We start from the raw sequence: 26115 nt of genomic DNA, 5'->3' as shown, positions 1-26115 counted from the left end.
GTTCTGCGTCCACGAGAAATTCTTTGAATCAAGTCTGTTGCAGAAAATAAAAAGTTGGGAATGGGAGCGGTCCAAAAAGACCAATGTCAAGTATTTCTCTCATCTTGCGGACAGACAAAGCCAAACTTGCACAACAATATACAAACACAACGACCTCATTGCCCTCGTGTTGTTTTTATTGCGCGACGAAACATTTGAACTCGCTGTGGAGATTAAACAAACACTCAATGGTCCTTCAAAAGAACAGAAACATCAAGTCCAATCGTTGGACAAATAGTTAAGGTATTCATATGATGGACAACGTGAGTCCGCACACACTAAAAACACTTTTTAAGTCTCTGGTGAGCATTAAATAGAAGTATTAGGTATTAGCGATGCCATGCAGTTTATGCTATTTATATATATATATATATATATATATATATATATATATATATATATATATATATATATATATATATATATATATAGTGATACCTCTATAAATGTCATTTAAAACATCAGTTTAAAAACATCAAGTAAGAATGTCACAGGACTGTGGTGCTTTTTTTCTGGTATCAGTGAAGCTAGTACAATGCATTTTACTGCTCTTCAATAAAAAGTACTTTTTTCATTGCAAACAGTGCAAATGAATGCAACTTGGAATACCTTATTGCTAAATTGTTTTATAGTGATTCAGTGTTGTAACGGCGTACTCCATCAAGTTTCATAAGTATGTACATTATTTTTAGTGACACAATTTTTCGCACGGTAGGATGATACAGTTGAAGTAAAAGAAAGGATGGTACACAATCTATTTGATGGTGTCGCTGAAAAAATAGAGAAAGCACCGAAGTTTAACAAGTTTTTGCACATATTGCACAACACTGTTTTCTTTTTCATTAAAAAAGGGGAAAAAACACTGTTTTATAGCTTATATGACTATACTTTGTTTCAAGTATCCCCAGCGTATGTTCATGTGAAGATAATTACTGAATTTTTTTTCATGAAAAAACAACAGCAAAAACCGACTTCTATCTAGGTATCTGTTGGACTAGAAGACAGCTCTATATTTGCTCAAATAAAAGAAGCCAGTGTGGGTGGTCCGCACTAATGGAGGCGACAAAATGTGCCCAACAAAGTCCGTTGACAAGGCCGACTTTTTGAGGGTTAAAAGAAACAAAACGCAACTATGTCTCTTTTCAACCTGCATCTTTCAACACCTAACAAGCAGACAGGACAGATTAGCAGCACTGCACATTTTATGATCTGAAATAATACCCACAATTCATCATCGGGCCTTGTGTAAATAATATGTGTATACATTACGTGCGTTACCCTGTGGTTGTGGCTAAAGCAGCACAAATGTACACACACCCGTTATTGTCAGGCGCATAATAAGAGCACGTGGATGTGTTCAACAGATGTAGTGTGCTCTCAAAGCAGTGTGTCTCAAACGTTTTTCCAGGTATGTACCCCCTGTGAAATATTTTACCACCAAGTACCCCCTAAGCAATGCTTTATGGAAAAAAACAAAAACATAAATAAAAGCCCTGTGACATCCTTATAAGGCATTTGAACAACATTTGTAGAGTATCCCTTGGAATTTTTTTACTCAGCAACTCCAGAGCGGGACTGGATGGGAGTTGTTTTCAGCGAAATGGGACAGGGATAGGTCCTCTGTTTTATCGGGAGCGAGATAGGACGAGACTAAAATTCACCCTCTAGTAATCGTACCCCGAAAACAAAAACTCAATGCTTCGTCGGATGCGGAAGGCATTTATTATTATCGTTTGAAGGTTTGTTTCAAAACAGGTTTGTTAAAGCCTGTCCTCTTCTCGTCACGTGGGAATTGTTTACAAATAGTGAACAAAATACATAAGATGTCTGGCTTCACTTTACAACACACTACTGGAATAGCATTGAGTCATTGTAGTAGCTGAGGATTGACTTTTGATTGTTTGGCCTTCCAGTCCGAGAGAGCAATAACGTTTGCTGGCCACATCAGAGTCCATTCCAGTCATTCCGGGCACGCATCTCGTGGCCAGAAATGTGCCATCGAGCCACTGCGCACAACCTGTCCCAACACAAATTGGCTCAGCTAGACGTTATGTCAACATGTCAAACGTGACGGTCACTTTGCGGGCCTTTTTGAAGAAATGCGAAATTTCCATGTCGTTGCTGAACTTTCGTGGACGGCTATCATTTGCACGCCAACGCTCAAAACATTTATGTTCAATAACATTGTGATGAAGCTGTTGTGCCACTCCAGATGGAGCAAAAGTCAAAAACAGAAAAAGGATAGGTCACTCATTGAGGCTTTTTCAGCAGTAACTAAATGATTTTTCATATACAATACACTCCTTAAAACTCTTGTGCAGTATTTTGTCCAATCCTTTGATCATTACATCAAAAGCATTTCACATCAAAGTGAAAGCATTGACAGAAGACTCCAGGGAGCTGAAATTTCACCCAGGTCGTGACAACATGGCACAACGTCTTAGTTATCACGCTACCAGGAGTGTGCAATCTCTTGGCTAAAATACCGCGACAATAATGTGGACGAAAATGGAGCTGAAATCAACATCACGTGACTTAACATGGATACAGGTGAGTTACGATTAATAAATAAGTTATGATAAATAAAGAAACCCTAAAAAAATAAACAGATTGGACTGGCTTTGTTGGATATTCCTTTTGACTCAACATGATTAACCTACAAAACAAACCACAAATCCATTTGACCCAATCTCTGGGTCTAATAAATAAAAGAAATATACTAAAAATGCTTCACATTTTGGGATGATGGAACGAAAGGAACACAGGTACAACATTTCAAAATCATTCAAATTCCAATTCCTCTTACGCATTATTGAAAACAAAACGGCAAACGGAAAGCCAAACATCTGATTTATGTACAAACGTGTCTCAGCTAAATAAAGGCTTGGAAATGTACAGTTGAAAGGTCAATTTCCCCTGAGAGAATAATTGTATGGCTCATAATGTAGGGCATGTTTGTGCCATTCCTCAGGCCCGCAAACATTTCAATACCTTGCTGATTCATAAAAATACGGACGGAAAAAAGGTATTCTTCATAACGGGCGAGCGGGGGGTGAGCTCTCTTGAGTTGATTGTATCCCTGCAGCTATAAAGCCATCTGCTCAGTGCAAGAAAATCGCTTATCTTTTGCCACATGTCAGCTCTTACAAACGCATGCATTTCCTTGTCAAAAAAGTTGAGCACATCATGGAGCAAGAGCGATTTGTATCTGATCTGTGCGTCCAAGCTATCAAAATACCCTCAAGTTATTGTACCAAAAAAAAAACCCACACTTGGATCATTGGGGGGAAAAAAGTTCAAATGCAGTATATGCGTTCCCAATTGTTCAAAACAGGCTCATTTTTACAATAAACAAAACCATCATGACAAATTTTTTCCCCAAAATATAGTTCCCTAATTGTTATGCAAAAATATTTACATAAACAAAAACATGCCGCCAACAAATATGTTTGCCAATGAAGTACACACGATTTTGAACAACTGCTTTCTTAATACAATACATTTTTCGGAAGGTGAATTTGAAGCCAAAAATGGATGGTTGGTTGGTTCCGTGGCCAGCAGAGTTCCTGAAAGTGTGGGCCGGCTAATTGGAATGGTATAGCGAGCTGGCAGAAGCCGTCCGGGGGCGAAGAGCGGATGACAGAACGCAGATGCTCCATTTGAATCTGCAGTGGTACTATACAATCCATCATTCATGCGCGCTGCCAACACTCAAGTGCTCCCTGGCGTGTCGGCTACACGTGTGTTTGCTTAGTTTCTCGGCTTTTGCAGCTGACGTGTTTTGTTATATTATTCATGACATATGTGAAATGTGTACTGGAAATCTTGAGAAGATGAAAGAACCAAAACGAATAAAGACTTTTTTTTTGGAGAGGTGGGGGTTGAGTGTAGCAAATTATACATGGTCCTTTTAAATCTGAGCCAACACCTTATTTGCTCATAAAGATTAAACGTTACTAATCAGCAGCGTTTGCATGAAATGGAAATGTATCAAAAAAAGTTGACAAAAGGGAGAAGATAAAATGGCAGTTATTTGCGAGTGGCCTTTTGTGATGGGCAGCGAAGTTTGGCTTGAATGGGTGTTTATGTTCAAGCTTGTTTTTGCTTGAAGAGTGCACAAAGGGCCCAGGAAGATTAATATACTTAAAATACATTTCAATTTGGGGTCCTTGAAGCCTTCTTTTTGTGTGTGTGTTTTGTGTTTTCAAGGGGACATTATGAAAACTTGACTTTTGAAAAGGTCAAAGACATCTCATGACTTTTCTCTTCAAGCTTTTTGTGCAGATTGTAAAGGAAATGGCAGTTGTCTCAAGGAAGCAAATGTGTTGCATGTCATATCATTTGGCTTGTTTCCTGCGACATCCTTTTTGAATTCGGGGCAAAACGTTCACCTATTATTTCAATATACAGAATACATTTTTCAATGCCCTCCTGTTATTCATCCACATTGCACATATGCCCAAACCCTGCAGAGTAATTAAAGGGATAGATGTGGTCATTGTCTTGCCATGACTTTTTTCTTTACTTACTTGAGGGGAGAAATATGAGTGTGTGTGTGTATATATATATATATATATATATATATATATATATATATATATATATATATATATATATATATATATATATATATATACTGTATATATCATATCAATCTACAGATTACGCCTTTGCTAATGTTTTTTGCCTTCTGGCTCTTGTCCAACTCTTAAAAAGACCGAGATGAAGGAAAAGTGGTCTTGTGGCTCCTTCAGCTTTATACCAGCATGTGAATCTCGTTGTATTCATCCCGTCCATCTTCATCAAAGTTGGGCGAGTCTTCATCACAATCCAGCTGTTGAACATAACAACAATGACTTAAGTTGGATGGCTCAGTTGAACAATTTACATTTTCAGAAAAAAAAAAACGAATACGTTTCAGAACAATTAACTATTTTAGAATGTCTAAGGGCGAATGTTGACGAGTGTCAGAAAAGGTAGTTTCTCTTCTTGTCAAATATTTTTCAAGGTCGTAATGGTTCTTAGGACATTCTGAAACAGTTATCATAAATGGGGTCACAAATGCGAGGTAAATCCAAGGTAAGGTGTGAGCTAAATAATGCCAAGTTTGCCCTCATTTTGGTCCTTTGTGGTCCTTAGGTGTGGTTTACTTTGAAGTTTTTTTGCTGTTTGTGTCAGGGCACAATAATAGATCAAAAAGACCAAGTGAGCGCTTGTAGCTGCGGTGTTATCTCGTCTTGGAAATGGAAATGACTTTACAACAGTTTCATATACACTAAACTGAGATTTGGCTTCAAAATGAAACTGTCTTTTTTACAATCTTCACTTTAAAATCTCACTTTAAGATGTATTCAAATGTATTCTCGAAGAAAAAATAAGTTTAACTGTTGTTTGTTTTGCGAGCGCAGCCACAAAAACATCACCCTGCCGAATAAGTGAACGTTTCCAGGTGGAAACATGAAACAGTTTACATTTGTCATGAAGGAATCCAAAACTCCATATCTGGTTTTGCTTTGGAGGTGTGAGTATTGGACAGGTCCATCCAATTGCGGGAGCGTCAAAAGTTCCAGCAGGGAATGACTGGAAAGCCCCCGCCGCGCCACCTACCGCCTGCAGCTCCCGTTCCTCAAAAATCCTGGAGAGGATGACGCGGCGCAGCGGCACCGTCATGATGAGGACGAAGGGGAATGCCAGGGAGGCGGCCGTGGACTTGACGACCCACAGCGCCACGATGCAGCCCAGCTGAATCAGGGTGAACATGTTCATGCGCCATGTCTTCACCTGTGCAAAGCACAAAAGCTTGATGAATGGGCCGGCTCCGGGTTTTTAGTGCCACCCTGTGGAAGTGGCCCGCTCCTCCGTCCAGGCCTTTCCAACAGCAAAGCTTCTCAAACTTTATCAATAATGTACTTAATCCCAGTATTTTTTTTGACATGCTAAAATCAATTAAGAACTTTATTTGCCAGTTACCTTGGTGACGTAAATGTGGTCGGGGTGGTGCTTGGCCGGCGTGACCATGAGGGTGATACGTTCGTATAACTGGATTCCCGTCAAAGAGGTCACCCCCATGTACAAGAAGATGCCAAACAGCACGGCCAGAGGGATGAGGCGCAGCACGTCCGTCATCACAATCGACATGCCTGATTGGGCGCGACCAAATCCCGTTACGGTAACCTTATCATGAATCTTTGGTAAGGAATGGAAAAGCTACGTGTTTGCAATCATTTTTTACCGACAAGCACGGCGACAAGAAGCCCCGTCAGCCTCTGCTCTTTAACTTCCTGGATCATGGGCTTCTCCCCAGGGGCCGTGGCCTTGCTCATGACGGTGAGGGCGTTGACATGGGTGACCGAGCGCACCGTGGCCGCCGTCAGCCACGGCAGGCCGAACAGCGGGCAGAAGGCTCCAAGGATGACGATCAGCAGCAAGTCCAAGTGGAACCCCGAGCCTTTCACCAGCCGACGCTCCTTCTTGCTGACAATCAGACTGAGCCGGTGAAACAAGAGGTGGAATGGATCATCTTAAGGGTCCCATTTACATACATACATACATACATACATACATATATATATATATATATATATATATATATATATATACATACATATATATATATATATATATATATATATATATATATATATATATATATATATATATATATATATATATATATATATATATATATATATATATATATATATATACACACACACACCATGTAGGACACTTACGAGGTGATCTGAGTCTCCATAAAAATGAGGATGAATACAAGAAGGGCGGGTACAACGGATGCTCCCATCATCCAGGTAGGGAAGGCCTGCTTGTCACCAAAGGGACTGATGAACCAACCTCTCTTTTCCGGGGAAGTGACTGAAAAGCCCGATGGCACATTGAGTTTCTGAAAGCAAATACGAGCCGTTAAGAACCTTTCCAAGGTGACAAATGGTCAAAAGCAATTTTCTGTACTTTTCGGACCATTAGGCCTACTTAAAATCCTTTAATTTCTCAAAAATAAGGAGTGCTCTATAGAAATGCAGCTTTTTCAGTGAGTCACCTTTAATCCAAATTGCTTCCTATTTTTTTACTCTTTATGGTTAAAAAAATATATTTTAAATTTGAAATCTGTCTAAAACATCACTTGTTTTATTCATTTATTTGCGCTGCACTCTCCTGGTCTCTAACCCAAACCCCAATCCCAACCCCTAACCCCAACCACAACCCTAACCCTCTTGGCGCCTACCTAACAAGCGTGTGTACGTTTCATAAGGGAGACGGGCACTCCTACAAGACATGTGATTGGCTCTCGGCACGACCATCGACCAATGTGAGCAGGAGTTGTAATCTACTGTAATCTACATTCTTTGTGTGTGTTTTATGACTGTAAACAGTCATCAGAATATATACATTGAAATATTTACTTGAGGGGCTTTGTAATTTAATTGCGTATTTAGAACTGGAATCTTCGAGAGCCATTTACCTGTGTGTAAGTGTCAGTGATGGAGTAATCCACCAGCACAGAAACTAAAATTGAAATGGGAATACCAAAATCTCCAATGATTCTTCTTGCCTGTGGAAAAAAAAACAACAACAAAATTAGAAAGTCACCTTTTAGTCACAAAAATATCAATCACTCATTGAATGAACAAAAACAATACCACTAGAGGTGTGGAAGAATGGGTCTAAATCATCCTTAGGTAGGTCTTAAACAGACCAATTTAAGACAGAAAAAGATCATAAAAAATGTAATTTTAAAAAGTTGAATGTATGCAATTACTTCTACATGTCCAAATCTACAAAACTTGGTCAAATTGAGCGCAAGGCATTCTCCTTATTCCAGACCTACAAAAGCAATAAGAGGGTTGAGTGTCGGAATTAGCACTCCGTGATTACCTTGCCACCTAGAAATCGACTGTTTCTGAACTTTCTGAGAAAGAAAGCCACAAAGAATGTGCCCATCATGAGGACAAGAGACAACAGAGCTGTGTTGGGTTGGTTCTGGATGTCCTGAAGCTCAGATGGAGGGGTAGCATCCCCTGGGTACCATGCCATCAACGGATGTTCTTGAAACACCTGAAAAAAAAACCCAAAAACTATATCAATCATGTTATCAAAAAGCTCAGTGCGCAAAGGCGGTCGTCATAATGACCTTGATGAGCTTAGAAAAGGTCTCGTAGATGAAGATGAGGGAGATCAGGAACGCAAATATCTCTTGTGTAAAGGGTGAGATGAAGCGAACGAGAAAGCTGCCCTCTGCCGCCACGATCAGCAAGACGATGAAGACCAGCCAGAACCCGATCCACACTCGACCCGTAAGGTACTCAAAATCGTAGGCCTGGCAGAACTGCGCCGTAACACATGACAATGCATCGTATCACAGTGTAGTCAGATAGTATAATGTACGGTGTATTTGGATTGATTTTCGTCAAAATGCTGAAAATCAGTTGTTAGAGAAAAACAATATTTTTACCAAGAACCTCATATTTTACAAACATGATTTTCAATATTCCTGGTCTTCTTTAGAGGTTTGAGTGAGTTTACTCAATCCCAGTTGACTCGAGGCAATAAGCGGGGTACGCCCTGAACTGGACTCCAGTCATTTACATTTTCTTCCTTCTCTTCATAACAATTCGCTGGCTCAATATCGTTCCTACATTTGGCTTCACACTCATTTTGCAAAAGCTCTCTTCGCCTAAATGATATTCACACAGAGTTGGAGTCACGACCACTTTTATCAAGTCCAAGTCAAATCTGAGTAAACAGGAGTCGAGTCAAAGCCAGGATGAATAGAAGACTAAACTTTAAGACAGAAATACTATTTACTAATAATTCTAATACTATTATAGACTACTATTTTCCCAATCAGAAAATTAGGATGAGATGCCACATTTCTCCATTTTTGTAGATTGCTGTTTTATTTTTTCTTAAGATGTTGGTGGCTAATGCCAATTCTCAGTGGTTGGCACAACGCTTTTTTTTTACATTTACAGTTTTGCATACGGATTGTGCTTGTGCGCTACCTTGTAGAATGCTTCCTCAAACACCAGCAAAGGTCCAGAGAATCCAATGATGAGAAGTGGTTGACCAGCCAGGAGTGAGAATAGAACTCCAATTGTTGCAGTGGAAACAATCAGCTCAGTCACACCCATCATGCCTTCAGTTTTTTCCCCTGCATGCGAGGACAACAACGGCACCTGTTAAACTCCAAATTGGTTTGATTCTCCCGAACAGCACTTGTGTCTCTCTGTCATATTGATCCGGGACATTTTTAATTATCCAAGTGTCAGAACTAGCAATTACCCCTACAAAGATGATTAATATCCTGTGATTACATCTATTAGTAAGCAAACTGGTGGTGACTCAAATTTAGATGCAAATCAGTTTCTCAGGAATGTTTGAATGACCGTACTAGAACAAAGGCAGTTTGCAAAATTGGCTCATTAACCAAAAAGATGAACTCTCCCATGTTAGCTTAAGACTGTAGCACTAATTTTTTTAATCAAATCCCACCATTGGAAGCTTCATGCTAAAGAAATACCGCACCAGGTGGATTATTTGATGAGTATGAAACGTGTTGTGGGTTTTGCCGTACCGAGCAAGCCCCCAAACGTTATGGTGGGTGACAGTGCGGCAAAGTAAATGAAGATAACAGCAGCCACGCATTGCATGTCCACGGCATCTTTCAAGTCGCTGATGTAGTTGGGGTAGCGGCGCCGGATATCATGGATCAGTCCTCCGAAAGGAATCCCCGATCGCTTCAACGGGTCTACTTCTTGGTCGCCATCCTCCTCCTCCTCTTGAATCATGTCTGGATGGCGCATGTGACGGTTAGTCCCATGAACGTCTCGTCTGACCAAAGCTGGCATGACTGATTACCTTTGTTGTTCTGCTCAATGCCGGACAAAGAGTGGTGCTTCTTCAGCTCCCGTTCCTTGCGCTTGCGCAGCATCTGCTTCTGGAAGTCAGCTACTGTCTTCAGCAGGTCTTTGCCCGCCACGTCAGATGGCGGGATGACAATGCTGCAGTCTAGGAATTCATTGATTCCATTTAGAAGATCCTGCCTGTTGTCAGCGAAATAAGCCACCTCGTGGAAATTCTGGAATTCACAACATGAACGTATTTTTAGTGCGTTTTATTTGTATTTTCGTTTGCCTTGGGGGGGGGGGCTTGATTTACAGTAGTTTAAAGTCATCTAGGGAATGTGTTTTTGAATTTCATCGTCAAAATCTGGTTTTGTTTCTCACCTTGTCAGACATGAGTGTTGAGAAGGAGCGTCCAATCTCATGGTAGTCCACGTTGGCCTGACTGGGACCGAGAAGGACGAAAAGAAAGCGAACGGGAACCGGAACCTCTAACACGGACTCCAAAAGCACGGCCTCATTCAGCCGAACGAAGGCCATGGCCGGCTGCTCCAGGAATTCCACGCAGCCTGCCAAGACACAAAATGGAAGCTCATGCTTTTCCCACCGAGATTGGTTTTCATTGTTGTGACTTGGTTTGGTGGTCACATTCCAGCTACAATGTCTTGGTAAAAACATTTTGATGAATCAACCAGGATGTTTTAACTTCCCATCTTTCCATTTAAATCTTGTTTTTCTTAGCTCATCCCGGCTGACGATGAAAAGATAACATCATTAAAATATTTGTTGTATGTAATTATGGTCAAAAAAGGCGAAAAAAACAATGAGTGACAAATCCTATTCAACTTGGATTTTTGTTTCTCATTTCTTGAGGTCTCCAGTTTTATTTCAACATCTCAAAGCAGATGTTTGCAAGATTATTTTTGATTAGCGATTGCAAAGAATATAATCCATCTGCTTGGACTTTAAAACCCTGGAATATTTAGCGTCAGGATTGTGAAATCTGAGCATTCGAACAATTTGAAGCTAAATAGCTATAAACAATCGATTCAAAATAGTCGCGGAGTAATTTGATCATCGCTTGGTTTCACCTCTAATCAGCATTTTGTTCTGTCTTTGAAGATGAAACCGATGGGTCCCAACTACGCATACGCAACCAACAGGAAGTTTGAGCCGCTGTAAAAAGTACAATGACATGTCACATGGAGAGAAAACACAAAGGACGACTTTATCTACAGCAGTTTAAAGTCTCGACAGCAGGCGACAAAAGCTGGTTTGAATATATCAAACTGACGTTGACTGTAAAATGACAGCATGTCTTTAATGATGTGCGTGAATCATTCCGATGAGAAAAGAGAGGCCAAAAGCAAATGAAGCGGTATTTTTTTCCAAACGCTTACCCACTAGAACAATGACAGCTTCAGCATCTCTTGGTATCTTGGCCAGGAGTTTCAAAGATCTGGCGGCTGCCGGATGGCTCTCCGGAGATACGGGGTGGAGAGATTTCTTGGAGAAAGAACAGTACACTGTTGATCCACATGATTGTTCGGAACAACCTTCTGTGACAACACAATGCGGCTTTGGACCAATTATGCTGTTTTATTGAGCCAACAGTACCATATGCAGCCTTGCCGCGATATTGCTTATTGACCCCCTCAACCTCTTTTGAATTTTAAAACACATGAAGACAAACGCCAACATTTTACATCATTAAGAACATTAAAAAGTCGTGGTCAATGCATCACAAATTCTTCAAAAGAAGTGCCAGTGTGTTGACTCAGAAAATAATTCGATGCATGTGGTCAAGTGAGCCAGCACCATCACTGCTGGTGACCTGGTCAAGCATTCCAAGTCTCTCGGAGGGACTTCAACCCCCTTTAGAATGATCTGATCGAAGATTGCCATTGATTAGAGCTGAGTTCAATTACACTGAGAGATTCCCGTAAGGAAAAAGACGGAGGGGAGGGACGTGTCTCAACTTTTTTATAGCCTTACGGAACCTCCCGTCTCTAAAACGGGGTCGTACCGGAACATGTAAAAGTCAATATCTGTATGCACGTATCGCAAGAAACCGTTTGTTCCATTTGGACCATTGAGAAGCCATTCAACAAGTCAAGGCAACTTACAAACAGGCTGACAAAGACATCTTGTTTGGGGTCATACACGGGCCCTTTGCCATCCTGGTGATCTTCCATTTCTTCAGCCACAAGGGGCAAGCTGGTGTCCTGGACGTGGTTGTGATTAAAACTGCCGTGAATACTGCTTGACGAGTGGTTGCGGTGAAAACGGTGCTTCATATCACTTGGGTGACTGTCGTAAAACAAAACAAAAAATAGAGTTAATTGATGCATGAGATTTGAAGATTGCAATAGTTCCTCCGCCATGTTTTCCACGTGGTAAAGAAATTCCAGAAGGTACACGTTGCAGAAGATCTGGCTGCGTGGTTGTCAAAATGACGACATTTGACGTGTGGCGCTGCGTGGATCTCGCGGGCACGTCAAACATAAACCAAGCCTAGCTGCTGCCCTTCTCGCCGCTGCTGCTGGATTTGCTGGCTTGCTATTTCTTAAGCTTATTGAAGTCTTAAACTTGTGTTTGCCCCTTGGTTATAGGATGACAAAGTGCTTGATTGGACAAGTATAGGTGGCCGGTTTTTAAATGTTACTATTGCAGAGGATCATCTTAATTAATCACGGCCAATATCGTGATCGCGATTAAAATTCGATTAACTCTGCAGTCGTACACTTCATGGTATTTTTTCTCACCAGTTCCTTTTTAGACAGGGCTATGACACTATTTCATAAAGAGTGTGAAAACCATGACAAGCTATTTAGTGAAAAGCAAACAAAAAACAAAAAATAATACAATTAGCGTTATTTGTGAATAGTGAACCACAAGTTTCACTTAACAAAGTTTCACTCCCTCTAATGTCATCTCAAATTCATTACTGTCCACCAAATCCAATGGTGACATCACCCCCCCACTCATGAGGACCACATGGTCCGTCGGGGATGATGGTAGCAGACTTTGACAAAACAAGCTCTTGTCTAAAGAAGGTGGAACTGTGAAAGAGAATTGAGCACAAGCCGTTCCTGATGAATTGTTCGAGTGGGCCGTGCAAGCGGCAAGCCAAACGCTAACAGCATCTCGATGTGTTTCTTTCCACGTTGTAAATCTGATGTCAGTCTTATAATGAGCGTAATGACGGAGGATTGCTTTCCCTACGGACGCTGCCAGCGATATGCCGGGAATTTACATGGAAAGGCTGACAATGACCGCACGATGGCCCACTTGGAATTTTGGCTGGGTGGCTTTATTTTACTCGCATTAGTTGTGTTGCTTTGTGTGCGCGTGAATTGCTCATTGGGCCCAGCCAAATTTGGGCTGGATCGTTCTCTGAAACATGTTTATTAATGAGATCTCACCATACCATACCGCATTTTCTACCATACAAGTGACATATTCTGTTTTCCCATTGACTCAGCTGTTGTATTTGGATAGGCACGAGTTGTTTTTGTCCCGCTAATTCATTTTGACAGCGTCCATGTGGCTAATGTATTTTCATTACGTAATCCTTAAAATCTATACGTCTAATCAATTACCACTGCGGGGTTTTTTTTGAAGGCAGAATTACGGGGATGTCATTAGAATTCCAAGTCAATAGGCAGGAGAGCCTTTGGGAGAGCAAAAGATTGTCACATAGATTATGTTACATTATGTACAGAACATAACAAATCTATTTGAGCACACATCATGTCCTGACAATGATATGAGACCATTCAGCAAACTTTATCGGCGGGAACAGGGTATTTCAAATAGAATTTAACAAAATACGAGAACTGCATAACTGGCTAAACCAGAATTATTAGTGTCCTGATCCGATACCGGTTTTGGATACCAGTTTAAAAAAAAACAATATTGGATTACGCTGGTCTGCATCCAAAAACTCTGATGTTAGCGCATACACAAGTCATCCATTCCATATTCCATTCATGATCTTCTGTTCCAGAGCATGCAGAACCCAAAACAACTGCATGTGAGAAAGACCTAAGTATAAGGTAGGAGATGTCAGCTGTGGGACCACTGCTGCTGAGGTGCTGTCAGGTGTGCTGCAGGAAATTACTCAAATGAGAGTAAGACAAGGTCTTAAGGTCCTAAGGTTTTTTTTTTTTTTTAATCCATGTTGATTAAGCTTGAAGTAGAATGACTTAAATTGTTATTATAAGCTACAGAGTTTTGAGTAAAGATTTCAAATGGTGGTGCGCCTCGAGATTTTTACAAAGAAAAAAATGTGCCTTGGCTCAAAAAAGGTTGAAAAGCTCTGCTCTGTAGACTACAATATTGGCGTCATATCGGACGTGAAAAAAATTGTAATTGCACACAATCAATCTAAACTAATATATAATACACATTTTCCTCATCATTTACATGATTTACATTAAAACAAAATAGATCTATAAAGGCAAGTCAAATAGCGTTTTTTTTTGTTTCCTTTTGTCCTTTTTATTAGGACACCCCAGAGAAGAAGAGCTGGACTGCCATCGATAATGGCGTTGGCCAGGCACAACCACAGTACAGCTTCAACATCTGCAGCCTTGTCAACCACAGGAAAGTTCAGATGATGGGCCAAGTCTTGTTAAAGCTAACATTCTGGAAATTCCCACTGCGGGTTCCCTGTGTCAGCCTTTTTCTAACACCAAAACCAAAAGAATAAGGAAGAGGGCAGCTCGGATCTTCTCATGTGTCGTCTTACATATGTTAACATGCGGCCAATTCCTTGCCATTGACGAACTGAGGGAAAACGAGATCATTTAATGAAAAAACTGAATGTTTCCTGATCACCCAGACTAACGTTTGAGATGAAGAAGTCTGAGCTCCACTGAAAGCTTCTGGCCAAGGCTGTAAAAACACAGATGAACACTGCGGGTGGGAAATATGATTGAACTTTAGGGCTCGAATTGACAAAGTTACTCACAAATCCCATTGTCTCCTCACTGGGCACTAATTCTTTATGATGGAAATCGGTTTAATATGTCATAGATATAGCCAAAACCAACACACTTGACAATAAACATCCATTTTAGGGGCTAATTTCAGTCAGCTTGCACTTAGAAGCAATACTACACTATTGTAACAAGTTGACAATCCATGCTTCCGTTTTAAATCTTGTTTCTGCTCACGACACTGGGGAACAAATGAGCATCTGCTGAACTTAATACGACCTAGAGATGATGTGTTATTGTTGGTGATGTGTGACAGTGTACCGAGTTTTTCAACAATGCACTTATGGAATCAATTCAGTGTTTTCTCATTGTGAAACCTCAGATTCCATTTGAGACCACGATGATGAGACGTTCATTAATAAATGACCCTGTGGGTAGGGTAGACTAACTTTAACTCAAAGTCGATTAGGCGTTATGTCTAACTTTTAAGCCCCCCTCCCATTGAGGTTCCACAATTTGCGAGCGTTTGCAAAGGTAACGAAAGCGTGGTCACGTCAAGGATTCACCAGGGTTCCTTCATGTTGGCAAACATTTGTCCCTCAGTGGGAGAGAGGCTTCATATTGACATTTGCATGTTTTTACAGAGTAAGAGTTTAAAAACATTTGGTTCTTCAAAATGTATTTTCACTCATTGAGGCCATACTCCATCCACCTATCCATCCATTTTCTCGAAATCACGACCTCGCCGCTGTGTGGCAAATGTGCCAACCAGTCTGCTACTGTCCCGCCCGCTATACTTCATCAAGTTGTCAATGTGTGAGGACTAAGCATGTTGACAGACCTGTGTTTGAGCAGAAGAGCCCTGAGAACGCACGATCTGTCTTCAGCTCTAATCTGATCAGAAATGATCATCGTCTCCACCACCAGATGGGCAATTCCCGGAAGAGAGTTCTGCTCCAGGTCCAGAAGAATTGCACCTTGGAAAGATAGGTATCAAGAATGACATACTGAGGTTTTCGCCGTTCAATGAGCTGTTGTTTGAAAAGATGCTGGAAGAGTCCCTTTACCGTGTGTAATAGTGCGACGAAGCTCCAACAGACTGCGAAATGAGAGCGAAGCCACGTGAGGTTTGCCCCAGCGATCCGTCTCCTCCTCGACATCCTCCTCAAACTTGATCCAGCGAGCACGTTCCTTCCAACGCATTTCATGGTCCTTTTCCACGATCAGCTCGTTGAGTTCCACAAATAACTGGAGATGAAGCAAAGCATGTGACCTACTTTGTCCTCAAAGTGTTTCTATACTGGTAGTAAACATTGATTGGACAAAAAGAAAAAAAAACAAGCTAATTGAGTGTGTTGCATGGACCTCATGAGTCTTCTTGTCTGACGCTCGTTTCTTCTTCTTCAGGCTGGACAACGGCGTGGAACTGTTGCTGGTACGGCCAATCTGAAATCGGGATGACTTCTTCACTAAATGGCGCCTCACTCCGGGGTTGTCTTCGAATCTGTGACCTGGACGAAACCGAAATCTTCCCGTGAGATATCATAGTAGCTCATCGAGTATTAATAAAATACCTGTTGTCGCTGAAAAATGACTAGTTTATATGATGTTATCACCTCAATCTTGCACAGAGTTCCACAGGGTACAATTTTTGGCCCACTGCTGTTTTAATTGTATTTTTGCCGTTGGGTTCTGTTTTAAGAAGTATAAATCCCTCCACTGCTACGTGAATGTCTGTCAGATCTATGATCCAATAATTATATACAGATTAAAACATGTATCCTCACAGTTTGAATGGCGCCCAAAATTCCCAGTGGCAATGGCAATTGGTCCCAATTTGGGGAACGTTGCCTTTTTTCAGCCTGCACACATGCCAGAAACCATCTCTGCTCGCAAGCAGACCTGCAAGTTTGCTAAGTATAAGCAGCAACAGCGCCAATGAAGTGAGTTGTGAATTCTCCAAATATAATCCAATTCACGTTATTTTTTTTCCTTCTTATACAGTACATTTCACGATCGTTGTGCTGAGATAACAAAGGGTCTTATTTTCTGGGATGATCATGTGCGGGTCACCTTAGAACAACGGTGCCCACGTCTGGTCCTTGAGACCCTCCTGCCAGCCTGTTTTTCATGTGACACACCTCCAAAATACCTGATTCACATGATCAGGATTGTCCTTAGGTCTTTGCAAAACCCGGTGAGCATTAAAATCAGGTGTGTAATCATTGAAAAACAGAGTGCATACTGGTTCTCAAAGGCCACACTTGGGCAACCCTGCTTTAGAACCATTTAAACCAAAAATGTAGATGGAAATAGCAGAAGCGGACACACTAAATGTCAATGAAATGTCTTTCCGCTTCAGCTGTAGCTGAGCCCAAAGCCAAATGGATGCCACCGAATCAATGGAAACACAGGAAACCGCACTGGCAGTCGAGCGACCCGTCGATTCACTCGATAGCATGTACCGCCGTAGTCCTCTTTGACACGTGCCCCCCGTAGTATTGCATAGAAGCAGTGGAAACTCATGTCCATTGATTATGAAACTGAATCAAAGGCTTCACAAAAATCTCGTTTTGATGGTGACAGGCTCGGAACCACCATTGTCAAAAGTCCAGCGTTCTACTTACGGATGGAGTCTGTTGGAGACCCCAGTTGAGTGTGAATAGACTCAAGCAAGTCATAGTCATCAAAATCGAAAACAAACTCTTCAAAGTCTTCAAAGCCTTCCACGATGGACAGCGAGCCGTGGTGGTCGTTTTGGCGCTGCCTCGGCGTGTTCGAGCCTTGATGGACGCCGCTCTGTGGCTCGGCTCCATCGTGCGTCTCCTCGGCCTGGTTGTCTTGTCCATCTAGGTCTGTCATCTCCACGGCTGGTACCTCCTCCAGTCCTTCTCTCTCCAGGTGGACTTGCTCATCCAGGGGCTGCTGACACTTTTCAGCTGCGGTGCGTGGTCTGGAATCCTTTTCACAGGTCACTAGTCCACTTCAGTTACCACATAAAGCCAAAGCAAAGTCCAGTCCGGGAGCCGGAAGACAACGCTCTGAAGCCACGGTCAGAGTAGTGCAAGCAACATTGGTAAGGTTTTCGTTGGCAAAAAAAGGCGTGGTCTTTTCTTTGACGACTCAATGGGAATGGCGCTCTTGTTTTGGGTTTGTCCACAGGCTATTGATTTTGAGGCTGTGCCATAAGCATCTATTGAGAGTGAATCAGAGTAAATGGGATGTTTTCATTGGTCTAGTACGTACCAAGCCCTGCCACAGATAACGAAAACACCGGTAATCGAAGCCCCCCGCTAAAATGTTGTAGTCGATGATGATATAACAGTGATTGTGCCGGACTGTTAGCGACTTGTTTCTTTGGCTTTAAGTATCTTTTAAATATTTTGTTTGTAAACGCTTTTCAATGTTGTACTTTTAATTGTGACACTGTTTCCATTTTTGTTCGTTTTCCTGAGCTGTGTGTAGTTGTCCTTTTGCAACAACTTTGTGTCATTTGACTGTCTGTCTGGATTTAGTATTTTTTGTACTTTACATTTGCATGAAGTTTTGATAGACAAAATCCCAGTTGACTGCTCAAGGTTGGTGGAATCTACTTTTTGATCCATTCTTTTGCCTATTTGCCAACCGGTTCACAAATATCCCAAAAAAGACCCAACAATCTGTGGCAATTCAATTTCCAGTATGAAAACTTCCACAAAGGTTATAGCCTGTCGACGGTTCCTTTTATGCTGTGCGTGTGGATGTTGCGTTGCGGTTGTTGTGAACTTTTGAACCGAATTTTTTTAATTCCCAAAAGGAGCGAAAGCAAGGCCTGTCACCATGAAGCATCACTCGCCGGCAGCTGTGATTTTAGTAGCCCTGTTTTGTGTTTCTACACAGTCAATGATTACTCCAGTCTGCTGAGGCAGGAAAGGCCAGAGGCAGGGTCGCTGGTGAAGGGGAATCGACTGCTGCCTGAGTTCATGACTGCCCCTTTTCCTCTTACGACGCTAACACTTTCCCTCCTGCTTTCATATGCCTTTTTTTCTATGTATTGCCGTGCTTAATTACAATTTTTTACACTCTCGTTGAACTTGTTTAGTGGTTTACCGCTGTATTAATTCCATATGGTGTCAAGTGGTTTTGCAAAGTAATTATATGCATACATAATTGTTGGTTTGACATGGAGCCAGACAGTGTCCCCACCTCAAAGAATGCATCCCGGTGGGAGACAGCTGCTACTGAATTGGAGTCAAGTAAAGTGATAGGGACTAAATGGGACACAAAAGCCTTCCATTATGCATTATGGGAAGGTAAGGTCACAAGTGACGATTTATAATTCTTTTTTTCTCTTTGTCATCTTGTAGTATGGTTATTGTTTTGTATTTTTTACCTATGTACAATACTATGTGAATCGGTGAGTAATAAATAGTAGTAAGCAGGGAATGGCAAAGCTAAAGAAAACAAATAAAACTAGTTAAATAAAAATTACATGTGAATACTGAAAGCTGAATTAAAATTAATAATGATTTGGAATGATATTGAAAAATATGGAATTGTGGCAAGATGCTGAATGATACGGAATTATGTTTTATGGTGTTGAACAATTGGGAGGGGGGGGGGGGGGGTTCTCTTTCCTGGGGAGGAGGGCATGGCAAAATATACTTGAGAAGCACTGGAATAAGGGAAGTCATATGTGAATGCTTTCACACCATGAAAGTGATATTGAATATGGGCAGTAGAGCTCGCCGTCTCATCTTTCATTTCATGAAATGAAAGTCGGGCAACATTGCCAGAGATGATCCAAATGAAACGAGGCTCACTTTTCATGTCATCCAAGTCGACACTGGCCAACATCTGCGCCTCAGCTTCATCGGTCGGCACTTGTTGATAGACGGCGGTCTCGGCCGCCGTCATGCTGCCGATGCAAATGCGCTCCCTCAGGTCGTAGTTGCACCGCTGGGCGCCCGCCACGCGATGGTGGGCGGCCTTTCGACAGAACCAGCTCGGACCAGCAGAGGTGGCGGCAGGGGACACACAACCTTGCCTGACGCTGACAAACAACAGGCAAAATTGATTATAGGACTTGTTTGACATATTTTCACTTCGCCTTAAGGTTTTCGTCATTCAACCGTTTTGAAAGAATCTGCATCTTCTGTTGTCATTTTTATTATGAATTCATTCACTGCCACTGACGACTGTAGCCGTCAAAGATCCATTTTTTACTGGTCTGGCACTGAAAGAGTGATTATTACCACAGAGACTTTATGTGGATTATTTTTATGGATAAATATTTATTAATAATCAATTAATTTATTTTCAATAACAGATCTCTTCCATGATCGAAAAGAGGACACTTTACGCTGATTATCTTTTGTGAAGCAAATTAACAAATTAAGTTGAAAAGGTTAACACTGATAGGATTTTTTATTTTTTATTTTATGTTAAAAGTATTGTTTAAGGGGTACTTGACTAAAAACATATTTGACAGGGGGTACATCACTGAAAAAATGTTGAGAACCACTGTTTCAGTATGAAAAACTAAAAATGAGGATCTACCCGTTGCAGGAGGTCTTTGCCTCTTCCTGGTGGTGGTCAGTGACATCATATCCTCCAGAGCCAAGATCCCCCTCGAGAGTCAGTGTGCGTTTCTGAGCCCGGCGCTGCTCTTCATTTTCCGTGTGTACGGTGGCGATTGCAAGAGATTTCTCCAAGTGCTCTTGACTCTCCAAACTAAACTGAGAGTAAGGAGAAGATGGAGGTGAGAGGGCAGCATTGGAAGGCAAAAGCAGCTCAATCACAGAAAGTTACTATTTTGATCATTGATTAACTCATTCAATGCCAGCACAGTCAAAATGCTTCTTTAATATCTATAGTAACTCATTTCCTAGGGATGTTAACAATTCATTTCAGTGAATTATTTAAATATGAAGCAGGACTTCTTCAACCACAAACCTTTTTGATAAGAAAGACAAAACACATCCGATTTTTTTTCTGGTGTCTTCTCATCCTTAAATTACCTGTGCTTCAGCACCACGTAAGTGGCCCAGCACGGAGTTCGGCTGCTGCGTTTCCATTTCCGACTCGGCCTCCTCCTCGTCCACCTCGTGTATGGTGGGCGTGACGTCGGAGGGCGGCAGGGACGTCTTTCTTTTCTTGCGCTTCTTTTTGCGCCTTCGCTCGGCCCCGCGTGCCCTCTTGCGGAGGCATTGGGCTAAGGGCAAGCGGGTGGACAGCGGGTGATGGATGTGATGAACTGTGTGCCTGTGATCTGAATTCAGATAAATGGAATTAAAACGCATTAGGCTAATCTGGACAAACATTTTCCAATCCTGTCAATGAATCGACGGAGGAAACGTCCACAAATATGGAACACAGTAATGTGTCCTTACACTCAAAATCTTTTTCTGTGTAGTTTGGGCCAATCCGATCTCCACTGATGGATGCAGATTCACTGAGGATGTCGGTGAAGTACTTGATAGACAGCGCTTTCTCCCAATCCTCCTCCTCTTCTTCCTCCTCCTCTTCTCCTTTCTGGACAACAGCAGGTGATTCTTCTTCATTGTCGTCATCATCCCTCAGCTTGAAAAAAAAAAAGTCTTGCGTCAACATTTAGTGCAATATCACCACCTGCAGTGGAATCCGTTTTTATAGATGTTGTTACAATTTTATCATCACAACACACACACAAACACACACACATGTGAATAAACTTTCTATGTATGTATACATGAATGTAAACTATAGCATTTTTATAGCGTACCTATTGCAAAAAATTGAATAAAATACCAACACGTGCTCTAAAGATAGCTAGATAGATAGATAGATAGATAGATAGATAGATAGATAGATAGATAGATAGCTAGATAGATAGATAGATAGATAGATAGATAGATAGATAGATAGATAGATAGATAGATAGATAGATAGATAGATAGATAGATAGATAGATAGATAGATAGATAGATAGATAGATAGATAGATCACTTGACTATACAGTACTGTACTTCCTTGCGTCAACATTTTTAACCAGGGCTTTGGCGCCATCTTGTGTAGTATTTGAGTAATAGAGCAAAAAGTAGGTGGTCGTGTAGGAGCGGGGTGTCAACACTACGTTCGGTTGTACCTTAGTTCTCCATTTTGAACATGGTTAGCAGCACCAAAAACTTCTCACCTCCTGAACTTTCAATGCACATTTTAGAGCAGAACACATTTGCAAGCATGCAGGCAAATATGAGCTCAAGCCGCAGTCTACGAGTGCAATAAATTTCCCCTCTCATGTTGTTATTACCGACTCTGATTTGCCCCACATTCATTTTTAGTGATACTGTATGTTGCTCAACCCTGAACATAAATGTATTTCTTGTTTAATAGTGTGGGAGTGTTGGAATCATTTTGTCTTCAATTCTGTGACAGATGGCAAGGAAAACACGCATGAGTCTCAGTCGAAAGCCTTCAAGAGGTGTCAATCAGCACTCATGTCACTTAATTAGCATTGTGGCAAATTGGGTGTTAATACAGCATAGTGCTTGTTGGTCCAGGGGGTGAATGTGAATTTTGAACACAAGGATGAACAAGATTTTCTTAATGTGAGATCATTTTCTGTTCTCAAATCATGATTGCTTTTCGTCACGTTTGCTTAAATTTGCGCATCATGATGGGATCACGACCGAGTAACAGCCACAAACTTGTTTTCACGTTCATCTGCTCGTTTTGCAAAAGTGTTGAATCCAATTTTGAATTCATCTCAGGGAAATGTGGAGGAATAGCTGGCTTCCTTCTTATGAAAAAGCTCAACATGCTCAAAAAACAAATCATTTAAATATATACAAAATAACAAAATTCAAGAAATGTGGGTGGGTGTGTATAATTAAAAGGGAAAAAGATTACCGCAAAACACAGCATTTTTCACTGCATATTTCAAAATATAAACCAAACCAGTGATGCATGTAAAATGCCGTTGAACTATTTGGAATGAAGTGAAGTGTTATTGAATGAACATTTTGTAATTAGAATTTTTGAATGTGTGTACGTGTAGAAACTGCAGGTGAATATTTTTTTTATTGTGTGGTGTTAAGTAGTGATGGGAAAATTAACCATTTTGTTGTTCCTGTAGATGGCACTCTTGTTTTGTTTTGTTTTCCTTAAAACAAGAGGGCCATCTTGAGGTGTAAAAAAAGTGCATCACGAGGCTTCATGTTCATATTACTAGATTTTTGGTAAATCTGAATAATAATTTAAATGGAAATATTTTTGGGGTGAATGATACAGAATTTTGAGAAAACCCTGAATATTTGTGATGAAAAAAAACATAAGCACGCTTGTTGTGAATTTTTGGAATAGGCTGAGGTTTTCCCACACAATTTGTGGGACACAAAAGACTCAAGTCTCACCTGATGAAGGTTGATCAAAACATCGACCTCAGAAGCATGACCGCCTGTAGCCATGGGATTCGACCCTCAGCCGGGAGTGGAATTGCTTGTAACAAGGGCGGAGTCAGCTGCCGGGTCACAGGGGGGTGGAGCCGAGGTGGCGGCGCTTGAGGGAAGGCGGTGACGTGGGGGCGGGTGAGACCCCCGGGAGCTGCGGGAACCTGGGGGCTCAGCCCTTTTCTTTGACAGCCGGGCACCCGGGAAGCCTTTGGGCTGGCATCACCTGCGCAACAAAGGCACATTTGCTTCAACTGCACAAGACACAGACAAAGTCAGGACTTTACACAAGTATGAGATAGATTTGTCTTCCTTTTATGTGACACTAGTCAAAAAAATAGCAATTATTAAAAACAAATTCCATCTCAGATATATATATATATATATATATATATATATATATATATATATATATATATATATATATATATATATATATATATATATATATATATATATATATATATATATATATATATATATATATATATATATATATATATATATATATATATATACACACATCTTTACCTTGCAACTGTTCATGTTAGTTTTCCTTTGTCAGACCAGAAAAAGAAATATAAAAGAAATATCGATTTTAATGTATGTTTTTAACAAAAGAAACACTTTATGAAAAAGGGAATTTGCGGATTTCAGTTGCTGCTGACATTTTTGACAGTGTAGCCCTCACGATAAACAAAGAAAGAGAGTATTAGAATAGATTGGTCTTTCCTTTATTTTATTTATTCATTTATTTATTTTTTGAGGGGGGTGTATATCAAAAGCAACATTGGTATTTATACTTGTATCGGTATTGGGGGATATTCTACATTAGCACCGAACAAATGGTAACAAAATAGAGTAAGCATATAGTCTTAGTTAAAGAATGTGGTGATGCCGACATTGTGCCGGAGTTAAACCCAAAAAGTAACCATAGTATATTGCAGTGCGTGATGTAGGTTACAAGACATTATAGTGACGTCACGTAGTCACGATTGAGACAAGAGAACGCACATGGCGATTTTTTTTTTTTTTTGTCTTTCCACCACTCGTCATACGTGGTGTCTGACGTTCTAACATGGTTCCAAAAACATCTCTCAACATACCACAGGGAAAGGTGTCGTCACCGTGTATTCCTTCTGGAAGTTTCTGCACAATATCCTTGCGTCGCGTATCATCATCGCTCCAGCAACATCCTCATCATCCTCATTCCTGCCGAGTCATTACTACTCGTGCGTGTTTGTGTGTGACCTTCCAGGCAAGGCTGCTCGCGCTTCAACTTGCATCATCACAACACCGCTCATCTCCAGCACTTGCGCCAGCTAGCGCTGTTTTGGTCGATGTGCTAAACGCACGGCAATAAACGAGATCGAACGTCGTCGTCGCCGCCTTTTCGGAAGATGCTGCGATGCACACGATAACAACGCCTGATCGAACGTGCTTCCTCATTGGGAGCGAGCTTAAGAAAGACAAAGCTGCGAAGAATACCTCACAAATAATACTTTTGCAACCATGCGTCTGACATTCTGCAGAAACGTTGCTTTTATTTCTCCATTCGCCCTCTGTGCAAGCTTGGAAAAGGTGCGATTCAGATTCAGCGTTGTATCGACACAACCGTCAAAAATATCAACAAGCTTTCGTTCGCCTTCATACCTGGGATATTTGCAGGGCAATCCAGAGGAAAACGGAATTTTAAGGATGGAGCGGTCCTCCTTCGTCAACACGCTGTGCGTGTGTGTTTTTTTTTTTTTTTTTTTGGGGGGGGGGGGGGGGGGGGGCAAAGAAAATCTTTTCGTGACCACGTGACTGTGGAAGAAAACCTGTTTAAGTGCTGCATGGACAACAGGCATGCACATTGTTTAACTTCGTTGAATTGCATGCTGATTCTCCTGCTAGCTTTCATAATAATCACTTTTAGGCTCAATAATGAATACCAATATGCTGTTTTACCAGCTCACTGCCACCATGTTGGGTGTAAGTGAGAATATACTGGTATGTTCTATCTTTGGTCGAATTTTTAATATCTATTTTTTTACAATCCATATATTCAATGTAAAAAAAAAAAAAGATATAACGTCATGTCAATATTCAGTGGCTAAGCGGACTTGCAGTGTTAGATATTTTTCTACATTCATCTGGTTTCAAATGTTATGTTTTTGTGCAGATCTGTCAGTTTCATGCACCACACATACGGATTGGTGAGTGTTATTTGGCAGAATTGTGATAAAGTGCAGCCTTCATCAGTGAAAGTATCTGGCTTGTTCACTTGTTTGCTTTGAGATCAAGCAACCTCAAGCATCTCTTTGGAAATGAGAAATTCAACTTTTGGTTGGAATCTACTGTTTAGTGTTTTTGTTGTTCAAAACCTTTTCAGTCCATTTTCCTGTCTGTGTGTGTGTTTGTGTGACTCCAGACAATTTCCAGCTGTGTTCTATTATCACGCTCAACCCATTTTGGGCCGCCCCCATCATATCTCCGCCAATCACATCTTTCCTATGCAGCTTGTCCAGGTGGCTCTTGTTGCCTGATGTGTATTAAACTGGCACTTTTCTACTGGCTGTTGCCTTGAACGTGTCCTGCTTGCACTTCATCCTTTTGTTTGAAACTTTCAAATGTTTACAACCTGGCTCAATTTGACCCATGAGTCTTTGTTATTGAACTTCTTTGTTGTGTACTTTAATGTATGTGGTGCGTTCATGTGTGGTTTAAAAACAGTGCATCAGTACAAATGCAAGGAATTCAGATGTCAGTGGGGTCAGTTTGATCCGGAACAAATGAGGAGTCTTGTGTGACTTCATCATTACTTCAAAGTGAAAGTTAGCAATGGAGAAAATCATGAGAAACAATGTTTTGGGGAATATTCTA

At 41.0% G+C, this 26115-nt stretch overlaps 1 protein-coding gene across 2 annotated transcripts; it reads right to left on the bottom strand.

The window, feature by feature from the left end:
* Positions 1-4688: 4688 nt before the first annotated feature.
* On the bottom strand, positions 4689-24974 carry slc4a3 (solute carrier family 4 member 3). 2 transcript variants are annotated; one of them, XM_088414411.1, is made up of 23 exons: positions 24904-24974; positions 23215-23476; positions 21214-21403; positions 20842-21092; positions 20381-20559; positions 19645-19874; positions 16208-16353; positions 15910-16090; positions 15684-15819; positions 12026-12209; positions 11300-11405; positions 10284-10468; positions 9916-10135; positions 9632-9847; positions 9060-9208; positions 8189-8383; positions 7933-8112; positions 7520-7609; positions 6774-6940; positions 6272-6525; positions 6010-6179; positions 5647-5820; positions 4689-4873 (listed from the first exon to the last, which is right to left on the bottom strand). In XM_088414411.1, exons 2-23 carry the CDS (start codon positions 23266-23268, stop codon positions 4796-4798), a joined length of 3735 nt encoding a protein of 1244 aa, XP_088270537.1. In that variant the 5' UTR covers positions 23269-23476; positions 24904-24974; the 3' UTR covers positions 4689-4795. The 2 variants fall into 2 exon arrangements, with proteins under 2 accessions (XP_088270537.1, XP_088270538.1); XM_088414412.1 differs by lacking the exons at positions 19645-19874; positions 20381-20559; positions 20842-21092; ... (1 more) ...; positions 23215-23476; positions 24904-24974 and adding an exon at positions 17470-17847.
* Positions 24975-26115: the final 1141 nt, after the last annotated feature.

The sequence above is a fragment of the Hippichthys cyanospilos genome, chromosome 5, assembly GCF_059441005.1.
Source record: "Hippichthys cyanospilos isolate Australia breed blue-spotted pipefish chromosome 5, RoL_Hcya_1.0, whole genome shotgun sequence".
Classification (NCBI taxonomy): Eukaryota; Metazoa; Chordata; class Actinopteri; order Syngnathiformes; family Syngnathidae; genus Hippichthys; species Hippichthys cyanospilos.
The sequence above is the reverse complement of the archived record's forward strand: the minus strand, read 5'-3'. Positions and strand labels throughout refer to the sequence as shown.